General features: G+C 34.0%; 2 protein-coding genes across 3 annotated transcripts in view; one reads left to right on the forward strand and one right to left on the reverse strand.

Moving 5' to 3' along the window:
- Nucleotides 1-14,740, forward strand: part of LOC133525652 (uncharacterized) — a 29,950-nt gene extending 15,210 nt beyond the window's left edge. The window contains exons 2-6 of one of the 2 annotated variants that reach the window (XM_061861980.1): nt 6,505-7,299; nt 8,078-9,475; nt 10,477-11,728; nt 12,641-13,213; nt 13,791-14,740. In XM_061861980.1, the coding sequence (XP_061717964.1) occupies nt 6,505-7,299; nt 8,078-9,475; nt 10,477-11,728; nt 12,641-13,213; nt 13,791-14,287 (4,515 nt within the window). In that variant the 3' untranslated portion in view covers nt 14,288-14,740. The remainder of the gene's footprint in view (nt 1-6,504; nt 7,300-8,077; nt 9,476-10,476; nt 11,729-12,640; nt 13,214-13,790) is intronic. The other variant, XM_061861981.1, reaches the window with a different exon arrangement.
- LOC133525653 (actin-histidine N-methyltransferase) overlaps nt 1-20,659 on the reverse strand; it is a 60,337-nt gene extending 39,678 nt beyond the window's left edge. The window contains exons 1-4 of the mRNA XM_061861982.1: nt 19,850-20,659; nt 18,032-18,253; nt 17,594-17,682; nt 16,397-16,536 (exon numbers count right to left, since the gene is read on the reverse strand). Coding sequence (XP_061717966.1) covers nt 16,397-16,536; nt 17,594-17,682; nt 18,032-18,253; nt 19,850-20,156 — 758 coding nt within the window. The 5' untranslated portion in view covers nt 20,157-20,659. The remainder of the gene's footprint in view (nt 1-16,396; nt 16,537-17,593; nt 17,683-18,031; nt 18,254-19,849) is intronic.
- Between the last annotated feature and the right edge of the window lie 387 nt (nt 20,660-21,046).

Raw genomic sequence — 21,046 nt, forward strand, 5'->3', positions numbered from 1 at the left:
GCCTCTGTCGAGCACACCAGAGACAGGAACGGAGTTGAGAACAGTCACCGTGGCCGAATCGGCCGTGGTGTTAATAGTTATTACTATCTCCTTTGCTTGCGACTGATACTTTGCCATTAAACTGTACTTCCATGCTATCTTTTACCCCCAATTTCTCCTTAGGGGTTTAAGGAGAAATTTAAAGTACAACATAGATAAAGATATTTGGAGGAGGGTATCCCAATAAGGACCGGCAAGAAACTCGGCGGGACACATCTTTTCAAAACATTACATCTTATAATTAACATGCATTAAATAAGAAAAAAAAATACAATTAAGATTACTATAGAAATCATGCAATTACATATAGTAGCTACTTTCCTTTATAGAAATTTGATAAAATATATATGTCATATCAAATCATACAAATACGTAGCTCTTTCAGAAAACATCGAATTCTTACAAAAGGAAAAGAAAAATTAAATTAATAAAATATTTGATGTGCTTTGTAACTAAGCTGTGTCACCTTTACAATGATTTTACATATATTTATTTATTTATTTTTTATTTAATCTTTATTGCACAAAAGAAAACCTTATAGTACAAAAGGCGGACTTAATGCCATGAGGCATTCTCTACCAGTCAACCTTTATATACACATAATACAATGATTTTAATTTCCACTTGTTTTTACAGTTGGGTGGCAAGTTAATCTACAAAAGCGTTATAGTAGTTGTACCATGGCGTCTCTGTCTCGTAAATCTATCGGTAATGTGTATAGAAATTGAACAAGCAACGCAACGATCACAGATCAATGTACACATAATTTAGATTATCGTTAGTCGATAACTCATCGATTACAATGGGATCGTTGATGAACGGCCGACTAAGTAGAGGAGCATTATCTATGGTACATTACCTGTGATATACTCGTGGCTACGAACATTAGGCTTAATGCTCCAGAGGTTTTATAGCCGAGACGGAACCGGCGGTAGCTTTAGAATTAGTTAAACTGATTGTTGTTGAAAGTTTGAGATATTCAAAGATTTGTGAATACAAACGTTAATGCATGGTAAGTCTATATAAGATACTATATCTTTGATCTATAAATTTGGTTTTTTGACAAAGGAACAGTTTCCTGGTAAGGTTTTTTTTTTACTACTTGGACATTGCTTTTGCATTTTGTCATAGTCATAGTTTTTTATTTGCTAGAATTATGGTACATTGTAGATGGTGGACAAAATTTGGTAGTTCAACATAATTCACCACTACTTTACAGTCGAAAATTATTAGATTATGTTATTTCCCAAGACAAATGTTATTAATATTTAATAAAATGCGCTATTATAAATTGATTAATCAAGAATTTGAATTTCAAACCTTTAATTAAGTACCCGTATACAGAAAAGTCAGTTAATAAGGGTTATAAATTCTGAATGATGTAGCTACTCTAACCCAAATATTATTATGAAATACAGGATGTTTATTTAGTCACCTGCAATAATTTACGGGCTGCATATATAGGTCATACTGAACAACTTTTACTATGGGACCAACCCAGAAATCGCAAAAAAAAGTAACTCTCCCATAGAAAATGTCAAGGTCGTACAGCCAAAATGTAAAAAACAGCCAATTTTTTTTTTTCGCGATTTCGGGGTTGGCCCCGTAGTAAAAGTTGCTCAGTATGACATATATATTCACGCCGAAAATTATTGCAGGTGACTAAATAAACAACCTGTATATAATTCATTGGTTTGTTTTGGCCACATGACGCTTGCGTTGTGGATATTTTATATACAAACTGGATAACTAACACGCTTTTATTAGGTCGACCTGTATGTAACTATGTAATGGAATCTAAGGTAACTAATTTAACCACCTTCCAAGGATCGTAGCGTCATGTAAATTGGCAGCTGTATGTAGTTCTGATGACAATACAATAACATGGTACTGTCGAACTGATCTGATTATGGAAGATATGAACTGGAACTTCATGATGGAACATCGTATCATAGCTGTTTGGATTTGTTAGAAAAGTCTTTTAATGAACTTTGACCACGATTAGGTTTCAAGGTCTGATGATGAAGCCGGAAGATAGGCACTGGCATTCCTTGATGGAATATCGTATCATAGTCGTGTTTGTACTTGTGAGAAAGGTCACGTGAGGACTTTGAACACGATCAGGTTTTGCGTGTTTTTCTAGTGTTTTTTAAACTATTAATTTATTTTAAGGATTTATTAGATCATTTAATAATGTGTTTAATAAATCATAATATTTATTCCCTAATAGCTTCTGCTCGCGACTTCGTCTAAACTATCTTATGTCCTTTCCCCGGGCCTAGAACTATTATAATAATATTATATTATATCTGTTATAGTAGTATAAATTTTATGGATTATTTCTATCTAAATGTACCTATATATTATTAATTGACCTAGTATATAAGCAACTTGGTTTTTGTTGACTGTAATGCTTATATATTTTGTAATAAATAAAATAAAATAAATAACAAATTTTATCTAAATCGGTTCAGCGGTTTAAGCGAGAAGCAGCAGACAGACAGAGTAACTTTCGCATTTATTATATTAGTAGGGATAAATCTACAACACATTAGTAGAAAGCGCAACACGTGGAGGCACTCAACCAATAATGGAACGTTGTTAAGCTAACCATAAATATCTTACAAGAATCGAAATTGCCTAGTCAGCTGTCTGGTTACTTTCATTTATAAACAAACATAAACCAGCCGTCTTCTTCTAGTTGAACCGGCATTTTTGCCACGGCTCATGGCGGCCCGTGGTCCGCTTGGAAACTAATACTTAGAATTTACGTAGGCTCTAGTTTTTACGAAAGCGACTGCCATCTGATCTTCCATACCAGAGGTTAAACTAGACGTTGTTGGGGTTAGTCCGGTTTCCTCACGATGTTTTCCTTCTCTGAAAAACGACTTGTAAATATCACATGATATTTCGTACAACTCCGAAAAACTCATTGGTACGAGCCGGGGTTTGAACCCGCGACCTCCGGATTGCAAGTCGCACGCTCTTACCGCTTGGCCACCAGCGCTTATTTAAACTTATTTAAACCAGCCTTACTGATTAAATTTTCGTTATTTCCTATTTCTTATTTAAATGATAGATACATTTTGTAGTTAACATAACCTCTTCGCGGCTTTACACGGGATAAATATTTTTCTTCGCGATGCTTTAGTAGCTTTTTGACATATCATATATCCATCTTGAATCGTCATTTAACATTACATCATCTCTGTTGACCTAAGTTATTTAATACTTTTAGTCTTCCCCTTTGTTTGGCTTTTTTTATTATTATAAGAGTTAAAAGATTATAAAATCTAAAAAATCTAACGAAGGTAAGAGAAAAATGGGGACTATGTTTGTGCGGTCGTCCATTTTCCTCTTAAGTTCAAAGTCTAACTAAGATAATGTAAAATATAACGCAACTCTTGTATTATTTCTTTTTTATCATGAGCATGCTAACTCTATTTAATTACGCCATAATCAACGCTTTTTGCCGTCTATTCTGCGCTATTGTCGTACGTTCACACAACTCACACTCACACTTTTTCGACCATCAGCACACAATGCGGTATGTAGAGCATACATCTAAATGCTTTACGTAACACGTTTTCACTTACGGAATAGTATGAGAAAAACCAATGGTACAATAACATGATGCATGGTGTAATTAAAAAACAATCTTAAAATTAGCAACATATAGTACACATTCTAATATCTATTGGATGAGATGTGAGGTTTGAAAACAACTACTTGGTACGAAAATTCGAGGTGCCATGTGAAATAGTAGACGTAATATTACGCTTTGCTAATTGAAGGAAAACCGTGATAGGAAAGGTGTGTGTAGTACCCTGGAAAGGTGTAGCAATATAAGTACTTAATGCTAAAGGCTACAAACTAAATTAACAATTAATCGCTTTAACTTATTATTATTTATGCATATATGCTTTGTACGAGTATTGTATCACAAGAGTGTGTCCGCCTGTCAGTCTTTGTATTGCTAGGACCACCTATCGTTCAAGAACTCTGTTAAATTGTAGTTCACTTTGTTTAATAGCATGTTTTTTTTTTATATATATATGCAAACGAATCATATTTCTCTTCTGATTTTATATAATTTGGTATGTTATTATAAATTTTTTAACGTTTCCATTTTTGGTTCAAGTCGAACTAGGTTTTGGTTACGACTAGGGTTTGTATTAAATTTAAACAAATGCATGTTTTTTCGCACAAATTTTGCGGATTCCAGTATATACATAGAAGGGATGGTTAATACTTTGTTCTGTAAAACATTGTTTGCAGCTATTTGCTTTCTCGATATTGGTGATTATACGAATGCATTTTCTTGCATGATAAGAGCATCATAAGCGTCTACACTGTGTCCCCAAAGCAAAATGCTGTGGCTTAATATAGAATATGCGTATCCATAGTATGGCATAAGTGCATTGTTGATCCGTGTTTGTTTTCAGAATGCCTATCGTGAACACAAATGATGCTAATTTGCTTTTGATCCGTGCAATGTGCTGCTTCCAATCTAAATGGGTATCTATAGTTATGCCTACATGTAGTAGAGTAAATTCGGAGACTTCCTCAATATTAAAGTTTCGCGTTATAACATTTATATCGATGGGACGTTTTTGATGCGGTCTAAATTGGATTGCTTTGGTTTTTTTAGGATTTATATCTAAATTGTGGTCATGTAACCAGCTGACTATATTATAATATGTTTCGGTGATTAGATCGACAGCAACATCACTTGTGGGGCATTTAAATAGAATAGAACCATCATCAGTGAATATAATGCACGTATATTTTGTTACTCTAGGCAGGTCGAATCCATCCACGAAGACGCGCCCCACTCTTCTGCCTAAAGGGACACACTGATTACCAGTTCGCCGAACGATAACGGCTTGTCAGTTAATTGCCATTGTCAGCTTTTGCGAATAACTGACACTGACTGACAAGCCGATATCATCCGGAGAACTGGTAATCAGTGGGCCCCTTAATGGCTTATACCTACCTACCTACCTAATAAGTATTAGCGATTAGGCCGAAGAGTGGGGCGCCTCGTCGCCGATGGCTCAAACTATAATTATGCACCGATTTGAACAAAGTGAGGGGGTGTCATTATAAACATCATATTTTCACGTAAATTTGATATCAATGATGACAGCGCCATATCTAGTGTCAAGTAGCGGTACTGATAAATCCGCTACTTGACGCTAGATGTCTACTACGAAAATAATAAGCGTTTTGGTAAGAAAACTGTTGTATGGAGTTAGCACTCTATGCTTATTTATTTCACTATGGCTTGGTCCAATTCTAGGTGATTTTTTTTGCTCCGTTCCAGATTAGTATCTCTCGCTAGTGGAAATATATCTTAACTGCGAAACTTTTGGAAACTTGAAATTAAAGAAACAATACCTAACAGTTGCTAATGCAACAGACACTATTTCTGTCGAAATATTTACCTGTTTAAAAGTGCATTTTTATTTTTCTGCTCATTCGCTGATTAACACATAAAAAAATTAAGTACGTAAATAGATATCCGAGGTAATGACCACCAAAATGTTTACACGAGCAACATTCTTAAATCATTAGAATCATGATAGGCCACGGCCGCTTAGAAACCGCCTTGCCATACAAACGTAATCCACATTTTCCTCTCTGGATATTAACATTAAGTACTAAAAATATTTTGCCACAGTTAGTTATATTTCGACCACAGCTATGCCCCTATGCTTGATGTTTTTCGGATCCTTAGTTATTATAAAAATTAATTATTTTTACACAAATAAAAAAATCAAAAAGTTAAACATAGGGGCATAGCCATTAGCCATGGTTAATCATCATCTTCCTCGCGTTGTCCCGGCATGTTTTGCCACGGCTGCGGCGGCGGCGGATGGGAGCCTGGGGCCCGCTTGGCAACTAATCCCTGGAATTAGCGTAGGTTGGTTTTTACGAGAGCGTCTGCCATCTGACCTTTCAACCCAGAGGGTAAACTAGACCTTATTGGGATTAGTCCGGTTTCCTCACGAAGTTTTCCGAAGTTTTCCGTAGTTCACCGAAAAACGACTGGTAAATATCAAATGATATTCCGTATATACTTTTTTCTTTGTTTCAATCAGTAGTCCTCGTGATTCTGAGTCGAAATAACCCAAAAAGTTGTTAGTTTTCCGAAAAAAAGTACATATGATAACTACATTTTTTTCTGAAAACTCCTATACAATTTAATATGAACTGGTCAGTTAATGAAGCACAAGAGTTTCGTTAGGCATAGTCTAATGGCGTTATTCATAAACACCCTACAAGCCTCAATCAGCTATTTCAATTTTTTTTTTCAATTTTTTTTTTTTTATTATTATTAGCTGTCTTTAAAATCAGCTATTTAATTTAATTAGCCATTTAAATTTGCCTTGAAACGTTGTTTTAAATTTTAACTGTAATTTAGAAGGCAAACAATTAACCAAAACATATTTTTAATTTCAGCCTTGGAAGGCGATAGACCACCCGCCACCCCAACCACCAGAACCAGTGCACCAGCCAACCCGTGCTGAAGGCTGGATCGAGTCTCTCGAGTTTTTAAGGTCGGTAGAAGAGGTGCCGCCACGGCGGAGACCTGTCCGGAAACGGAAACGCCGACCCCTACCTTATCCAGACACGGAACCACTTGAAAGACACCAAGAAAGCATACAAGCCGCGCATACAGAGTTCCACGACCAAACAATTGACGCCCCCAGGAGAAGACGCAAAAGACCAGAACACATCAGCTACCACTTCACAGAACAACCAGCACTAGCCGACGATAGACCGCTACGAAGACGGGGCTTAAGAAAGAAACGACCTGATTACGATGAACAATTAGATGACCCCAGTCAAGCTGATTTTGACCCAGTCGTAACCAAACTCGAACATCATCAAACATTTCCTAAATATAAGCAATTCGATTACGACTATTTAGACACCGAACATAATACGGAGATCCCAGAAGTAAACGTAAGATTAGAAACGGATGTGACTGATCAACCTTACAATGTAAGAAATGAATATAACAATAAACATGAAACATCTTATAATAGACTAAATGGTTTTCAAGAACAAAATAAACAAACTGCTGGAGCATCAGAATCTGAATCCATATCATCACTCGAAGAAAATTTTGATATAAATACAAAAATAACAGAAGAAACTGCAATGAAAGAACCAAAAGCACAGAGTATAGAAAATGCTACATCCAATCCAGAAAATAATTCAAGCATTATGGATGCGATAAACAGAACAAAGGTAAGATGAATTTATTTTATGACGTATATCAATTATATTTATGTTAAATGCGACACGTCAAACAAATACATGAGAAAGCTAAAACTTTCTTACTTAATCTTGATATTTTAGGCAATAAAAACAAAATAAGATAGTCAGTCTTAAAAAAGTCCAGTCTACCATTCACTGTATACGTATAAATGAAATAAAATATAACTATACTTTGTGAACAAGTACAGGGCCTATCTGTATAAGTATGCTTCCAATTTATTTAAATATTTCCAAAAATGTCAACATTGTCGAAAAAAACTACTTAGGTACCAATACAATTTCATATGAACTTGTCAGTTGATGAAAGTCCAAGGTTTTGTTAGGCGTAGTCTAAACCAAAAAAGGAATCTTGTCAAGCTAAGGTTCATTAAATAGCTGATCCTGATGTCGAGCTTGCGTTTATACGGTTGATTTTTATGTAAGATTATATCTTATTAGTGTCACTATAGTACTTATATCAGATACTAAGTAATGCATGCATCTTTTCACAACAAACAGATATAGTTATAGAGTAATTAGTTTAAACTAAAAAAAATGATACCAAGTGACAGCCACTCAACCATTGTCGTCAATGCAACTTAAATGTACCAACTGTTATTTCAGTTTCTTACAAAGTTATTCCTGTCGGAACAATCTATCCCGGGAACGTTCGGTCCCGGTTTCTCCTACCGCCAGATTTTCAGATTTACGAAATATCAATAGCTTTAATCATAATATGTTGTGTAAAATACGTATCTTTCCTTTTTAGGTTCAAAAATTGAAGTTAGGTATTATAATTAATGGCACAGAACACAGTTATCTTCCTTTGCTAATACCGTCAGAGGAAATTTATGATCATTTTGAGGATTTATTTGTGACACAACCAATCAATGATAATACAAGTATATCAAATAGTGTATTTAATACAGACTACACAAGCCAATCAACTACTAAAATGAGTTTACCAACACAGGCGCCTAAAGTTTCTGTGTCTAACGTTATTTGGGACGAAATGACAGAGAAAGTGGAAGATTCTAGATATGGTGGTCAATCACCACTGAACTTTACAGCAGAAGACAGTATTTTGAAAAATATTACAGATCATACAAGTAATGTAACAAATTATATAAGCTTATATAATACTGATAAAAAAATAAACTATACGATTTTGTCAAAACCGCTGCAAAAATATTTTAATTCACACGATATTTCGGAAAATGATATAGAGGAAGATGAAGATTTAAGTTACGGTGACCAATTGGCAAATGAAACTATTGGAGGAGGCGGTCTTTTGAAGTCACAATTTTGGTCCGGAAAATCCAATATTAGCCATCGCCCTAAAGAACCAAAAATCTTTACTTTGCCAATGCCGATAGTAAAAGCTTTTCTTCCTTACTATATTCGGAACCAGAATACAGATCTGACAGAAAATTATTATTCCACGGAAAAAGTTTTAACAAGTAAAGACTTCTCGAATAGCAACACAGAAAGATATCATAGACTAAATAATTTAGACTTGAACAGCCAAAAAACAAATAACATACATTTATCAATACCGGCGGAAAAATTTCTTCTTGCTTACGGTGTTTCTAATAACGATACTGAAAGGTTAAAAGATTTCACTCACGTCGAAAAACCAACACAGAAAAGTATTCCTGTTTATAACTTCCCGGAAATGAACACAGGAAAATCTTATAGTTCAATTAATTTGGGCCATGATGATAATAAATTACACTACATTCTTTTTCCAATATCGCCAACAAAGTATATAGCCATTTATTATCGTTTGAAAGACAAAGGAGAAACATCTAACGTCAACTTGAATTTAGACGTTAGCGACACAGAACAAATCATTTCTTTGCCAAAATTAGAAGAAGAAAATGGAATAAACACCCATTCTGCTATAATGGGAGATATTGCATATATACCGAAGGAAGAATCCGTTGCAGACTATGGTAAAGAAATTGTATTAGATACATCAAAGAGTGCAAATCAGTTTCGCAATAAAACAGGTATCATCAAATATAGCAGAAAACATTTTAATAACGGATACTTTACAAAGAAATGGATTAATACAAATAAATTGATTGGTAAAGTAAATGTTATCATGCCTGTTCTACCACTAGAAGAAAATTTTGAATTAGAACTCATGCCAGAAGAATTAGAGGTTGTAATGTGTATCAAAATGTCTATACTTACACAACTAATATCAACGTGAAACGATAAAATTTTATTAACATAAATTACATTCTTAAACATTTGTCTAACCTAATTTCCGTGTTACTGGATTTGTGCTTATTTTTTAATATCAGTTTTCATGGACTAATTTTTTCAATAACTTCAAAGGAGCCATTTCATATTTTAGAAGCGTTTAAGACATTATGTAGTGCTCTTCAAATTACTATAGTGCCGAGCTCACAGACTCTTTGCTAACGATAATGATCCAGTTGTAGACCAAATTACAATTACTTGACAATGGATGTTCCTTTAAATACAAGCGTGGACGCAGAATTACACTTTTTTGTTTCATCGCCCGTCGAGACGCGAAGACTCTTAAATTTCGTCGTAGGCAATGTGGGCATAGTTATTTACACAAAGTAAACGAATTCGTCTTTAGGTCATTTTTATTCGTCTTTAACATTGAGAACTATTAAATAACAGAATACGCTCCTGTAATCTGTTTATTCCCTTGCAAATACGAAATGTCTCTTAAAGCAGTCTCTATATCATACTCGTATCATCAACCTACTTTTTTGCAACGCTATCGGCTTTTAAGCTGGGAGTACATTTTTTTTCTTGAGAGTTTGAAGTTTCTTTTAGGTAGATATAAATTAGTATTTTATTTTTAATTTGGCCAGAGGGATTTGGCCAAATCTTCGCTTACTATCAAATGAAAAACTAAATATAAATATAAAATAAACTCTAAAGAAATGCCTACTCTCTCTTTCACCACTGATAAAGTTCCTATGTGTAGGATTTGTGAAACTAATTCCCATGAATAAATTAAAATTTAATGAACATTACGTGTTACCTATTGGTATAATTTGTTATAATTATTTAGTACCTAAATAACATTGGTTTCATAACCAGATAGTCTTTCTTATTAATGTATTGTTCGGTTGTATTGGTGTTGTATTCTATTATAATTGAAAAAAAAAAAAATTGCAGGAAAGTGGAGCGATTGACCCGATTATGCTGAAACAGCTTTTAAAGAGATCAAATGGATCTAGTTTGAGCGAAATGTTGCAACGACACAATTTGTCATTGACAGACTTATTGCAAGGCAGAAATGAAGCAATTTCAGCACTAAATGCTGGCGGTACGTACGAGCCTCAACAGTCTACTGATATTTCATTGGAAAGTAACTCCAAACTCAATGAAGCAGAAACCAAATATCCTGCAAGAAGACAAACATCGTCAAAAGAAAAAAAGGTACCGACGGATTCAAATTCAGTTGAAGATACAGAGGGACCTAAAAGTAATGGAAACACTGAAAATGATGAACCAGTTGCTAATAAGGACACAACTAAAACAGAAAACCAAGAATCAAAGCCAAGAATAAGCACCAAACGACGTTTTCCTACTGGTATCCGCAGAAAGCTAAGGATGAGGCCAACATTAAATAGTACTCTTAAAGCTCAGTTAAGCAGAGATTTAATAGCCTTAAGTGCAAGAAAGTACTCTAATAATAACAAGAACGTAACTAAATCTAGAGAATGGAAAGATATAGTTCCTATGATGCCTGACCGAAGTAAAACTGATAATAATGAAGACAGTAAAGACGAAGTTACTGAAACCGCACCAACAACTACATATGATCCTGTTGAGACAACGACATCTAGTTTGAAGGTTTCTAATTCATTCTACTCACTTTCTGGTGGAAAAAATGTTAGCAACGTGAAGGATAACGAAGTTGAAAAAGTCGCAACAACTACCACAGAGGCAACAACAACTATCACTATAGAAGTTATGCCTGACGAAATAATGAGCGAAATCGAAAAACCAAAGATTACACCAATCGTGAGGCCTAATGCCACCAACTCTACACTCAGACGCCAAGCGTTTAACAACAGATTAAAACGAAAACGTCTCAAACAAAAAAGTTCTACAACAGAAAATCCTTCGGACGATTTGATGAGGAATTTCCTTGGAATGGCGAATTTAGTATCCGCTTCTCAATTTATAGAAAGGACTCAGAAACCAGATACGACTGTCAAAATGGATAACACGGAGTTTGTTACGGAATTAGAAGATTTCCTGACAACAGAGACGCCGCCGGAAACTGTTGATATCGGAGTAAAATCTACTTCGAGATTTACGACTTCAACCACGCCTAGAATTCTCGCACAGAAAAGTAGTACAAGCACTACCGAACAAACAGCGAAATTTGAAATTCAGGAAATATTAAGTGATAAAATGAGTAAGTAACAATTGCATTTTAAACTTTTCTTACTTGTTAATCCAGCGTGTTGTACCCAACACTTCTAGATTCATATCTGTCCAAGAATCAGAAAGTCAAAACGTCAGAAACAGCATACTGCCAAAGTACCAACAAGTCCAAATGTATTGTTAAATTATAGAAACGGGACTTAATCGCGTATTGAGTTTTTAATTTACCTCCGACGTTTCGAGGACGGCGTTGTCTGAAGACTGGCTCAAGTTGATACCGTTAGTGTTTTGTGTCGAAAGAGTAACGTCCCTAGTGTGAAATACGTTCCAGTTGATAAACAAGACCAAATGCGGGTAGTACGAAAAACTCGCGCGGCTAGAAGATATTGATATCAACTTTAGCCAGTCTTCTCCGAGACTACGGGGACAACACCGTCCTCGAAACGTCGGAGGTAAATTTAAAACTCAATACGCGATTAAGTCCCGTTTCTATAATTTAATAAGTCTAATTGTACTATTGTCCTAATGCTAAAAACTGGTATAATGCCATACTGCCAGGATAGCGTTTTAGGCGTATTTCTTAAAGATATATTTAAATCAAACTTATTCATATTTATACTTATTTTAGAATTTACCTAATTTATAAGTAACTGATTAACAAATGTAGTGTCTGAATACTCTGAATAAAGAAGATTATTTATTATTTCTTTATTCATTTCAAGCCTTGGCTTAGGTTTCTACAATAGGAATATAAAAGTAAAATATAAAAATACTTGAAAAACAATACAAAAAATATATACATATCATTTATTTATTTATTATTAGTCTACCAATATATTTTATGATTAAATGCAGGAATGATGTATTTAATTTTAATGTATCTAATGCACCTAAAATCGAACGAAACAAGTATTAATAACTTAATTTTCCTTTTTGTTTACAGCCAAAGAAAGACTAGCAAAAATACTACGAGATCGAAACATGACTCTAAACGAGTTAGTGAACCACAGAGAGCGAGGCTCAAGCCACGTGCATCTAGCCGACATATTCCACAACGCCTCCAAAGAACCGAACCCTCCAGAACCATTCCTAACAAAATCTTCCATAGAACCTATATCGAAGGAAACGTATCCACTGCGTGCCATCTTAGAAGCTAACACTTACGAAACAACAACTAGAACATTACTGTCGCAGACAGATCAAAAGAATATACTAATTCCAGTGGTTATGAACTTTGGGAACAATGTCAATGAAAATGGAGAAAGCATGGGTATCATATCGTTATTTAACAAAATAGCTGAAAATGAAGTAACGATAGATAAAACTGAAATAAGAAAGGATTCAGAAGGGACGCCGTATCTAAGCTCGATTATAAGTGTAAATGCTACGAACGCAAACGATACCAATAGGGAAAGCAGATCGATGGGAGACAGTGAAGATTGGAACGAACTACTGTCGTTTATGAAGGCGCACAACATTAGTACATTTGAGGAGGACTTGCAGACCCTGAATAAAGGTAAATAAATATAATATAATATAGAATATGTAATATTTAGTAAACTATGCGGCCATTTCATCTTTTTTCCAATCTTTCACTTTTTACCATTGTCTCAAGTTATACAGAAAATTTATCCGCGGGTTCCTTGGTGCACGTTTTACTATACCAAAACCTTCATTCCAAATACTCAGAAGAATTTTTTTTTCACATATATGCTCAAACGTTTTAAAAAAAGGAGTTTATTAAAAGGGTAAACAATAAGTAACGTAGGTTAAAAATAACCTACTCGGTACCTTAAAATCATAGATAAATAAGTAAGTTTAGAGTTTTACTCCATACATTGATAAAAACTCATTTTAATAAGTTTTAACTGAGCCTTGTGACAACTTATTTATAATAAATTGTAAGCTTATTATCTTATCAAGTACCGATAAAATTGTAAGCGAGTTTAAAATTAATAAATAATACGCTTTACTACTCCTCCCATACAACTTATTATTTATTAAGTAAGGAAACTGTACTTATGGAGTGAGCACTTATTTCTTTATACTTAAATTGCACTTTGTAATCTTAGATATTTTAAATATTATTTCAGGAAACACGGAAAAGGAATCCCTAGAAAACTTAGAGGGAGACGGTTTGATGATCTTAGAAGACCTTCAGAACCTCGAAAACTTCCAAAGTGACACAGCAATCGGTTCGGGCGAAAATGTAGAAATAAGCATACAGGAGAAAAGAGAGAATTTATCAAAAAATGCAGGTATTCTTAATAAGTTACCCAACAATACAAAGTCAGTGGCTATTGCTACAGCTAGCATACTCGGTCTAGCTGCAATACTCTTCTTATTAACTTATATAGCGTTTAAGTGGAAACAGCAAAGAAATAAGATGAGAAAGAAGAAAAGCTTTTGCGATGGACCGATTCCTTCGCCAGTTTTCGAGAACAGAAAAAGTAATAAAAATAATTGCAGCAGCCGAAGTATTAGTCCAATGATTTCAAATACTAATATTTATATGAGCACTTTAGAGACTAATAGCGGGAAGGAATCGCCTGATTATATGTGGAACTCTCTGAGAAAACCATTCCAGTAAAGTTTTCTAATAAGCATAGACTGAAATTGTAAGTTATGTTTTATAATGAATAATGAACCATAATCTTACAGACGATGCTTAAAATAGTTTTAAATTAAATAGTGAGTGACCTGATATTATTAGTAAGGGCTTTTGTATATTTCTTCGAATTAATTAAGATTGATTTTTAGATTAGATTTGCACGTGCATTTTTATTTTTTAAGAATTCAAGCTGTACATGAGATGCACAAATTGATAAGTGTTTGTGGTATCATATCATCATTATCTTACTAAAATGCTAGTACTATATTAGACTGAGGGCGGCTACATACATTCAAATTCATTTAAACAATACCATATCTACCGAAAATTACGATAGCAATTCTTACGATTCGGAATTCTATATGACGAAAAAGACAGTACTTAGATACACGTTGTTTTTTTAACTCCGCTAACTACGGGGTATGGCTAAGTACATTTTAGAGAAATGGACTGGCATATATCTTTATTTTTATGTTCCGTAAAAAGTGTATAGTTAGTACATTTGCGTTTAGTAAAATTCTGTTAGGATCACGTTAGTAAAATACGTAGTCAAACAATAGTTAGGTACGCTTTACGGTTGCATTTCAGTAACTATAATGTTGCAGCTTGTCCACTGTAGACGTGCTAGCATGAGTTGCGTTCTCGCGCGCGACTCCATAATACATCTTGCGCGACTTCAAGTATGGACTCGCGCGCGGGAACGCAACTCATGCTAGACAGTCTGATAGCATGAACTGTCGCTTAATGATTTTGAGCGAGAAATTTTCAAAAGACGATCAACAAACCACGTTGTCAATTTTGCAAAACAAGAGTTGGCAAAACTACGTGCTCTAAATTCGCCTATAGCAAACACAACTTTGCCTTAACTAAATAACATTAAATCATAAATTTAACAATATAGACTGTATCATTTACGATTTGGAATAAGTTTGTTTACGTATCGTTTTAAAAATAACATAAAAAATACTTGAAGAAGTTGGAGACGGGTGACGAAGTCATTTAAGAACTTTTATTTTAAGGTTTTAACAATTTTACACAGATTTTTCATTGTTAATTCAATGTATACTTGGTAAATAATTATACAACTTATTAGACGAAATTGGAAATCAAAGGAGAAGTTAGGGGTCCCTAAGTTAGTAAGTTTTGCCAGGCAATTTTCAATGAATTGAAATTCCCCGCTGTACGAATAGCATGCCGTTGCGCACAAATACCTATGGGATACCTACTAGTAGACAAAATGGTTTCATTGCACCTTAATATCGTTCTACTCACAAAAATTTATATATTTCAAAACGGTATAGTGTCAAAGTGCCTGAATATCAGAATGCCTATTTTTTTCTCAAAATGTCGAAACTTCAAATCGACGTGGTGTCATAATAATATCTGTTATCCCTAAAACCATAATCTGAATATCCCTAAATTATTGAGTGCTATATTATCCAATATTGTCAACTTTCGTTCCAGCAGACTGTTTAAAAATAAATATTAATAGGTACTACAAAGTTTATTAAATGCACTAAAGGCCTAGTTAAACTTAATATATTTAAAAAAAGTTCCATCGGAAATTCGACATTTGATAAAACATACCTTTCAATATGTGGGTATTTTGAGACTTGGACTATACGAATAAAAGTCAATATGAAATTCGGCTATTTTAAGAAGAAAACAATTTGATATTTAAGCATTTTGGGACTAAGTTATTTTGAAATTTAGGACAAATAAAGACAATGGCATTATGATATTTAGGTGAAACCAAAGCGATAAAATTAATTTAAGAAGTTTGTCGTTGCAAATTTCATCTTCTGAATTAGCCATTGAGGTTGAATTGATAATTTTATTGTGAGTTTTGAATGAATGTGGCTTCCCTAAATTAATAGGAATAATAATTTATTGGCTGTTTTAAAAACAAAAACATGTTTAACTGTAAAATGTTCAGAAATGATTTATCATCTATTTATTACTTTTCAGTATTATGTGGCATGGTGCAATGTGGCATAAGTTGTTTTTTGTTTTATATTTTTGTATCTAAAATAAAACTTTAATAAAAAGTAAAAAATATAAGAATCTTTAAATAGTAAATATACATACCTGTAGTTCTCATACGTAAATATTTCTTGAAGGCTTTTTAAGACTGGCAAGTCTAATGAATAAATCTTGTTATAGAAGTAGGCATACTGTCTGGCAATGCTTCTATATAATTTCAGTGATGACTCGAAGACTGGAGATGGCTGAAAATTGGGAAAAAAACATGAATTGGCTTTGTTATGTTTTCTTGGTTAAGGTGAACATGGAGAAGACAGGCAATATATAATTTAAACTTTTACGATTTTTACACATTATTAACTTATAAAAACGGACATAGCGTGTAGACAGAGTAACATCCCTAGTGCGCAGAACGTTCAAGTTGATAAACAAGACTAAGTGCGAGTAATTCGAATAACTCGCGCGGCTAGAAGATGTTGCAGTCAATTTTAGCCAGTCTTCTCGGAGACCACGGGGGCAACGCCGTCCTCGAAGCGTCGGAGGTAAATTTAAAACTTAATACGATTAAGTCTCGTTATTATAAGTTAATAATATACAATTGATTGCAGGGAAGGCCGTCATAGGGCTAGAATCTCATATTTGTATAAGTACATCGCTCAGACACAGAAAGAAGAGCTTTACTCCTTCTGTAAGTGAAGTATGTGTCTTCAATGGCCACTGCATACTGACGGATGATTGTGACAATGCTGTGTCAAGAGTGGTTGAAATGGCTGATGCATTTTTACATATGGCCAGGCTAGATGCCATTTTAAATTACTTCACACTACACGGTGAACTGGGGTGTACTCTAATTAGTATGTACTTACTGAAAATAAAATTTTATATTTCAATATTAACCCAGTATCCAAAAGAGGATTTAGGGAAAAGGAAAAATCTCCCTTATTCAACTTACAAAAATCATAAATCAGTAAGTTATATTAGCATATATAGAAATTTTAACCTTCTGAAATTGTAACAAAAAGAAATTTATTCATTTTAATGTAATTTTTTTGCTAAACTACGTCCTCTTAGGGCTCTTTCTTACTGAACATTCAGTTTTTTACGAATACGGTTTTCTGCAGGTTACAATTATAGTAACGTTCACACGAGCATTCTGTTTGCGGGATACATTTTTCATACTGCTAAAACGGTATCCTGCAGAAATCCGTACCCGCAAAAAACAGGATGTTCAGTGGGAAAGAGCCCTAAGAGTATTAATATGGCTTTAGGTAACCAGTACTAAAAAGTATTAAACAAACTGACCTTCAATTCCAATAGTTCTTCAGGGCTAAAGTATAGAACTGTAGAATACTTCTCAGGCAACACATCAATATAAGGTTTCCAGAAAGATTCTGAAATGGACATAAACACAACGTGAAACAAGTATCATAATATTATTTTTAAACCATTATCAACATACTTACATATAAGTATATATAAAAAAATATTCTGTAATATATAATATAAAATATTCTCTAATATTCTGTAAGAAATAATATTCTGTGTGCATGGACACAATTAGACATATTTGGTCTCCAAGGTCCAAGGTAATTACAAATACCTGAATATGTCTCTATTGACAAGCTGCTATGTGCATGTTGAGATATTTTTGAGCACATTAGCCAGTTGGATATATCTGAGAGGGACTAAGATAATAGTTATATGAAGACAGAAAAATTTTAATAGGATTTTTTTTATTACCTGGATTATTCTTCTCAAGCAACAAAAACAATGCTAACGTAATATTTGGCATGTTTTGAAGCAATGGGTCTACAGCTATGAACTCAGACAGAGCGGAGTCTCGGGCATCCTGTTCGGTCATCATCAGCTTCCGAGGCACAGTCAGCACCAGCGAGCCCTCTTTGAACTCCTTCTTTGCTACCAGGCCAAGATCATATCCTTCAAACTCTTGGATGTCAATGCCTGTAAATATTAGAAGGAGAAATGTATTTATTTTATATTGCCACCATATTTACATGTTTGAGAGTTATATCTTTCTGAGAATAATTAGACCTATAATGTTGGTCAAGTTTCTGGACACCCCATAGTAAAACAAGTCAAACCAATCTGTTTAGATAATCATCCACTACAGATCAACACAACTGATACAGATATAGTTGTGTTCAAGCTTAAGACAAAAGGGAATGGCCGCTTCTCAATTCATAGTCCCCATTTTCTTCCCTGGATATTTTCATTATGAAATATATTTTTTATGCAAAAATATTTGATGTATATTAAGCATAGCTATGCCCCTACAGACTTTTTTTTCTATTGTAAAAATTTGGAGTGAAAAGATTTCTTAAAAGGAAAATGAGGACTATGTTTGTATGAAAAATGCGATTTTGCATGGGTATGGACTTTCATTTTAACAAATTAGGTATATTAGCATTTGATAAAATGGCAACATGGAATGGAAGTCATGGAACTTTTTATTTTATTTTATTGATTCAAAAAATTTACACAGCATTACAGCGAACTAATAAACTGTGAAATTAGATTTATATGCTAAAATTTTGGTGACCGGTTTGGTCTAGTGGGTAGTGACCCTGCCTACGACGCTGATAGTCCCGGGTTCCAATCCTGGTAAGGGCATTTATTTGTGTGTTGAGCATGGATAATGGATATTTGTTCCTGAGTCATGGGTGTTTTCTATGTATTTAAGTATTTATAAATATTTATATATTATATATGTTGTTGTCTAAGTACCCTCAACACAAGCCTTATTGAGCTTACCGTGGGACTTAGTCAATTTGTGTAATAATGTCCTATAATATTTATTATTATTATTTAAAATAAAATGGAAATAGGGTACAAGTACCTCCCCTGTTGGAACATTATCTTAAACTGATGAAAGTGTGCCATGAGTGTGTTTATACTGTTTATATTTTGTACAGTCCTCAATGGCCACAAAATAAAATTAAATTGCTATGCTGACTCGGGACCATTTCATGGCTTATACATTAAGTTATGTTAAATGTAGTTTTCTTTTTTTGTTTTGCCATGAATAAACACTCTATTCTGTGGTGGCAGCATGATTCCATTTTTATCACTTGTCACTATACCCATCACTTTCGCGCTTACATACTTGTTAGAACAGGACAGCCATGGTGTCAAATGATAAAGAGCCGACCTTCTTAGCCCTGCTGTTTTAATTAGGCATTAAATAATTAATATTGTAACAGAAATTTCAATGACATTGAGTATTAGTAGAATAAATATAAAAACGAATCAATGCATGTAATATTTTGTTCATTGAACATTAATCATTACAGTAACTGTAGTAACATAAGTTTGTAATTTGGTCTTGACCGACCACAAAGTTACAAAAAACCTTTTATATATTGCAAATAACCAACAGCTTATATGCAATCTAAATAAGTTGATAATTAAAATGAAAAGTATGATCTAAAAGATTTGGTAAGAGAAAGTACAACATGCTTCATCAGATTTTAAATTTTCATAGACTTTAGTACTTATTTTACAAAGAAAGTGTTTAAAGACTTTAAAGGTTATATTTACCTTCAAATGCCGCTCCATTTTCGCTCAGCCAGCTAAAGAAGTTGTCTTTGCGTGACTGTCGTGACTTCGATACCTTGTGGCTATTAATTGGATACTCAATATTCCTAATTTCTCCCAGAATCACCTCAATGTCGTTGTGATGCTCCCAACTTTTCGTTAAATTAACCGTAGTTTGGAACACGCTAGTTAATTTAAGCAATTTATCCACGTACACCGCAAGCTCTTTACGAATATTTTGACTTAATTTATTATTTTCTTTTCCAGAGCTTTTCTTAGCAGATTGCTTTGAATGTGATTTTCTTCCCATTGTGACTTATTATAACGCAAATATTAAAATAAAACGATATGAAATATAATAAACTCTCTAAACTAAAAATAGGCTTCTAAAATACTTATTTCGTGTGGATTTGTTTTCCTGAAAGACGACACTTGACACTTGATTATAACACGACATTATCCCGTTATAAAAATCAGTATGTGTGATCTTTGGTAATATGAAAAACAACCATAACTCTTATGTCATAAGGTCGTTTTTGTAGTAATATATTTTAGGTCTCACGCTGGAACAATGGCAAATTAGCGGCTATGAGAATGGACTTTACGTGTGACAGTTGTGACAGCGTTTTAGTTTACAAAGTCTGCTATTTGACTGTACTGTGACTCATAATATATATACGCTGTGTGCAATCAACCAATTAAGTCATGTATAATTTGGTAGCGGTTGTCAAATTCACCTTAAAACCAAGTTCAAATAGTTAATCTTAATTAAAAATTGTACGCCTTTCTTTATTAATGACGTCAACGGAAAAACGCGCAAAGCTGCACAATGCAATTATCCTCAAGGGTTTCTCCAACGATCAGCAAAGCATTCCTTCAGGTTTGTTCATGATGAGAGCCACGCAGGGCCTTTCTGAATTAAAAAGTGATTTAGATATTGCGCGCTTTGTCTTCTGGTAAATACTCACCACTCGAGAACTTTTCTGTATCGGTGACATTTTCCTTTTTCGTTTAAAGGAGGTGTAAAATTAAGTCTTCTAGTTTTATCCACAACGAAGTTACAGGGGGTCGAAAATGGTCTGAATTGCTTCGAGAAAAGGATGGTACGGCCGTGACTTTTTTGCTCGACTTGGTGGGGGCACTGCCGTGCCCCCAGATATCTTGTATATTTGTAGGTAAATAAAGGATTATATTATTATT

Source organism: Cydia pomonella, chromosome 15 (genome assembly GCF_033807575.1).
Source record: "Cydia pomonella isolate Wapato2018A chromosome 15, ilCydPomo1, whole genome shotgun sequence".
Classification (NCBI taxonomy): Eukaryota; Metazoa; Arthropoda; class Insecta; order Lepidoptera; family Tortricidae; genus Cydia; species Cydia pomonella.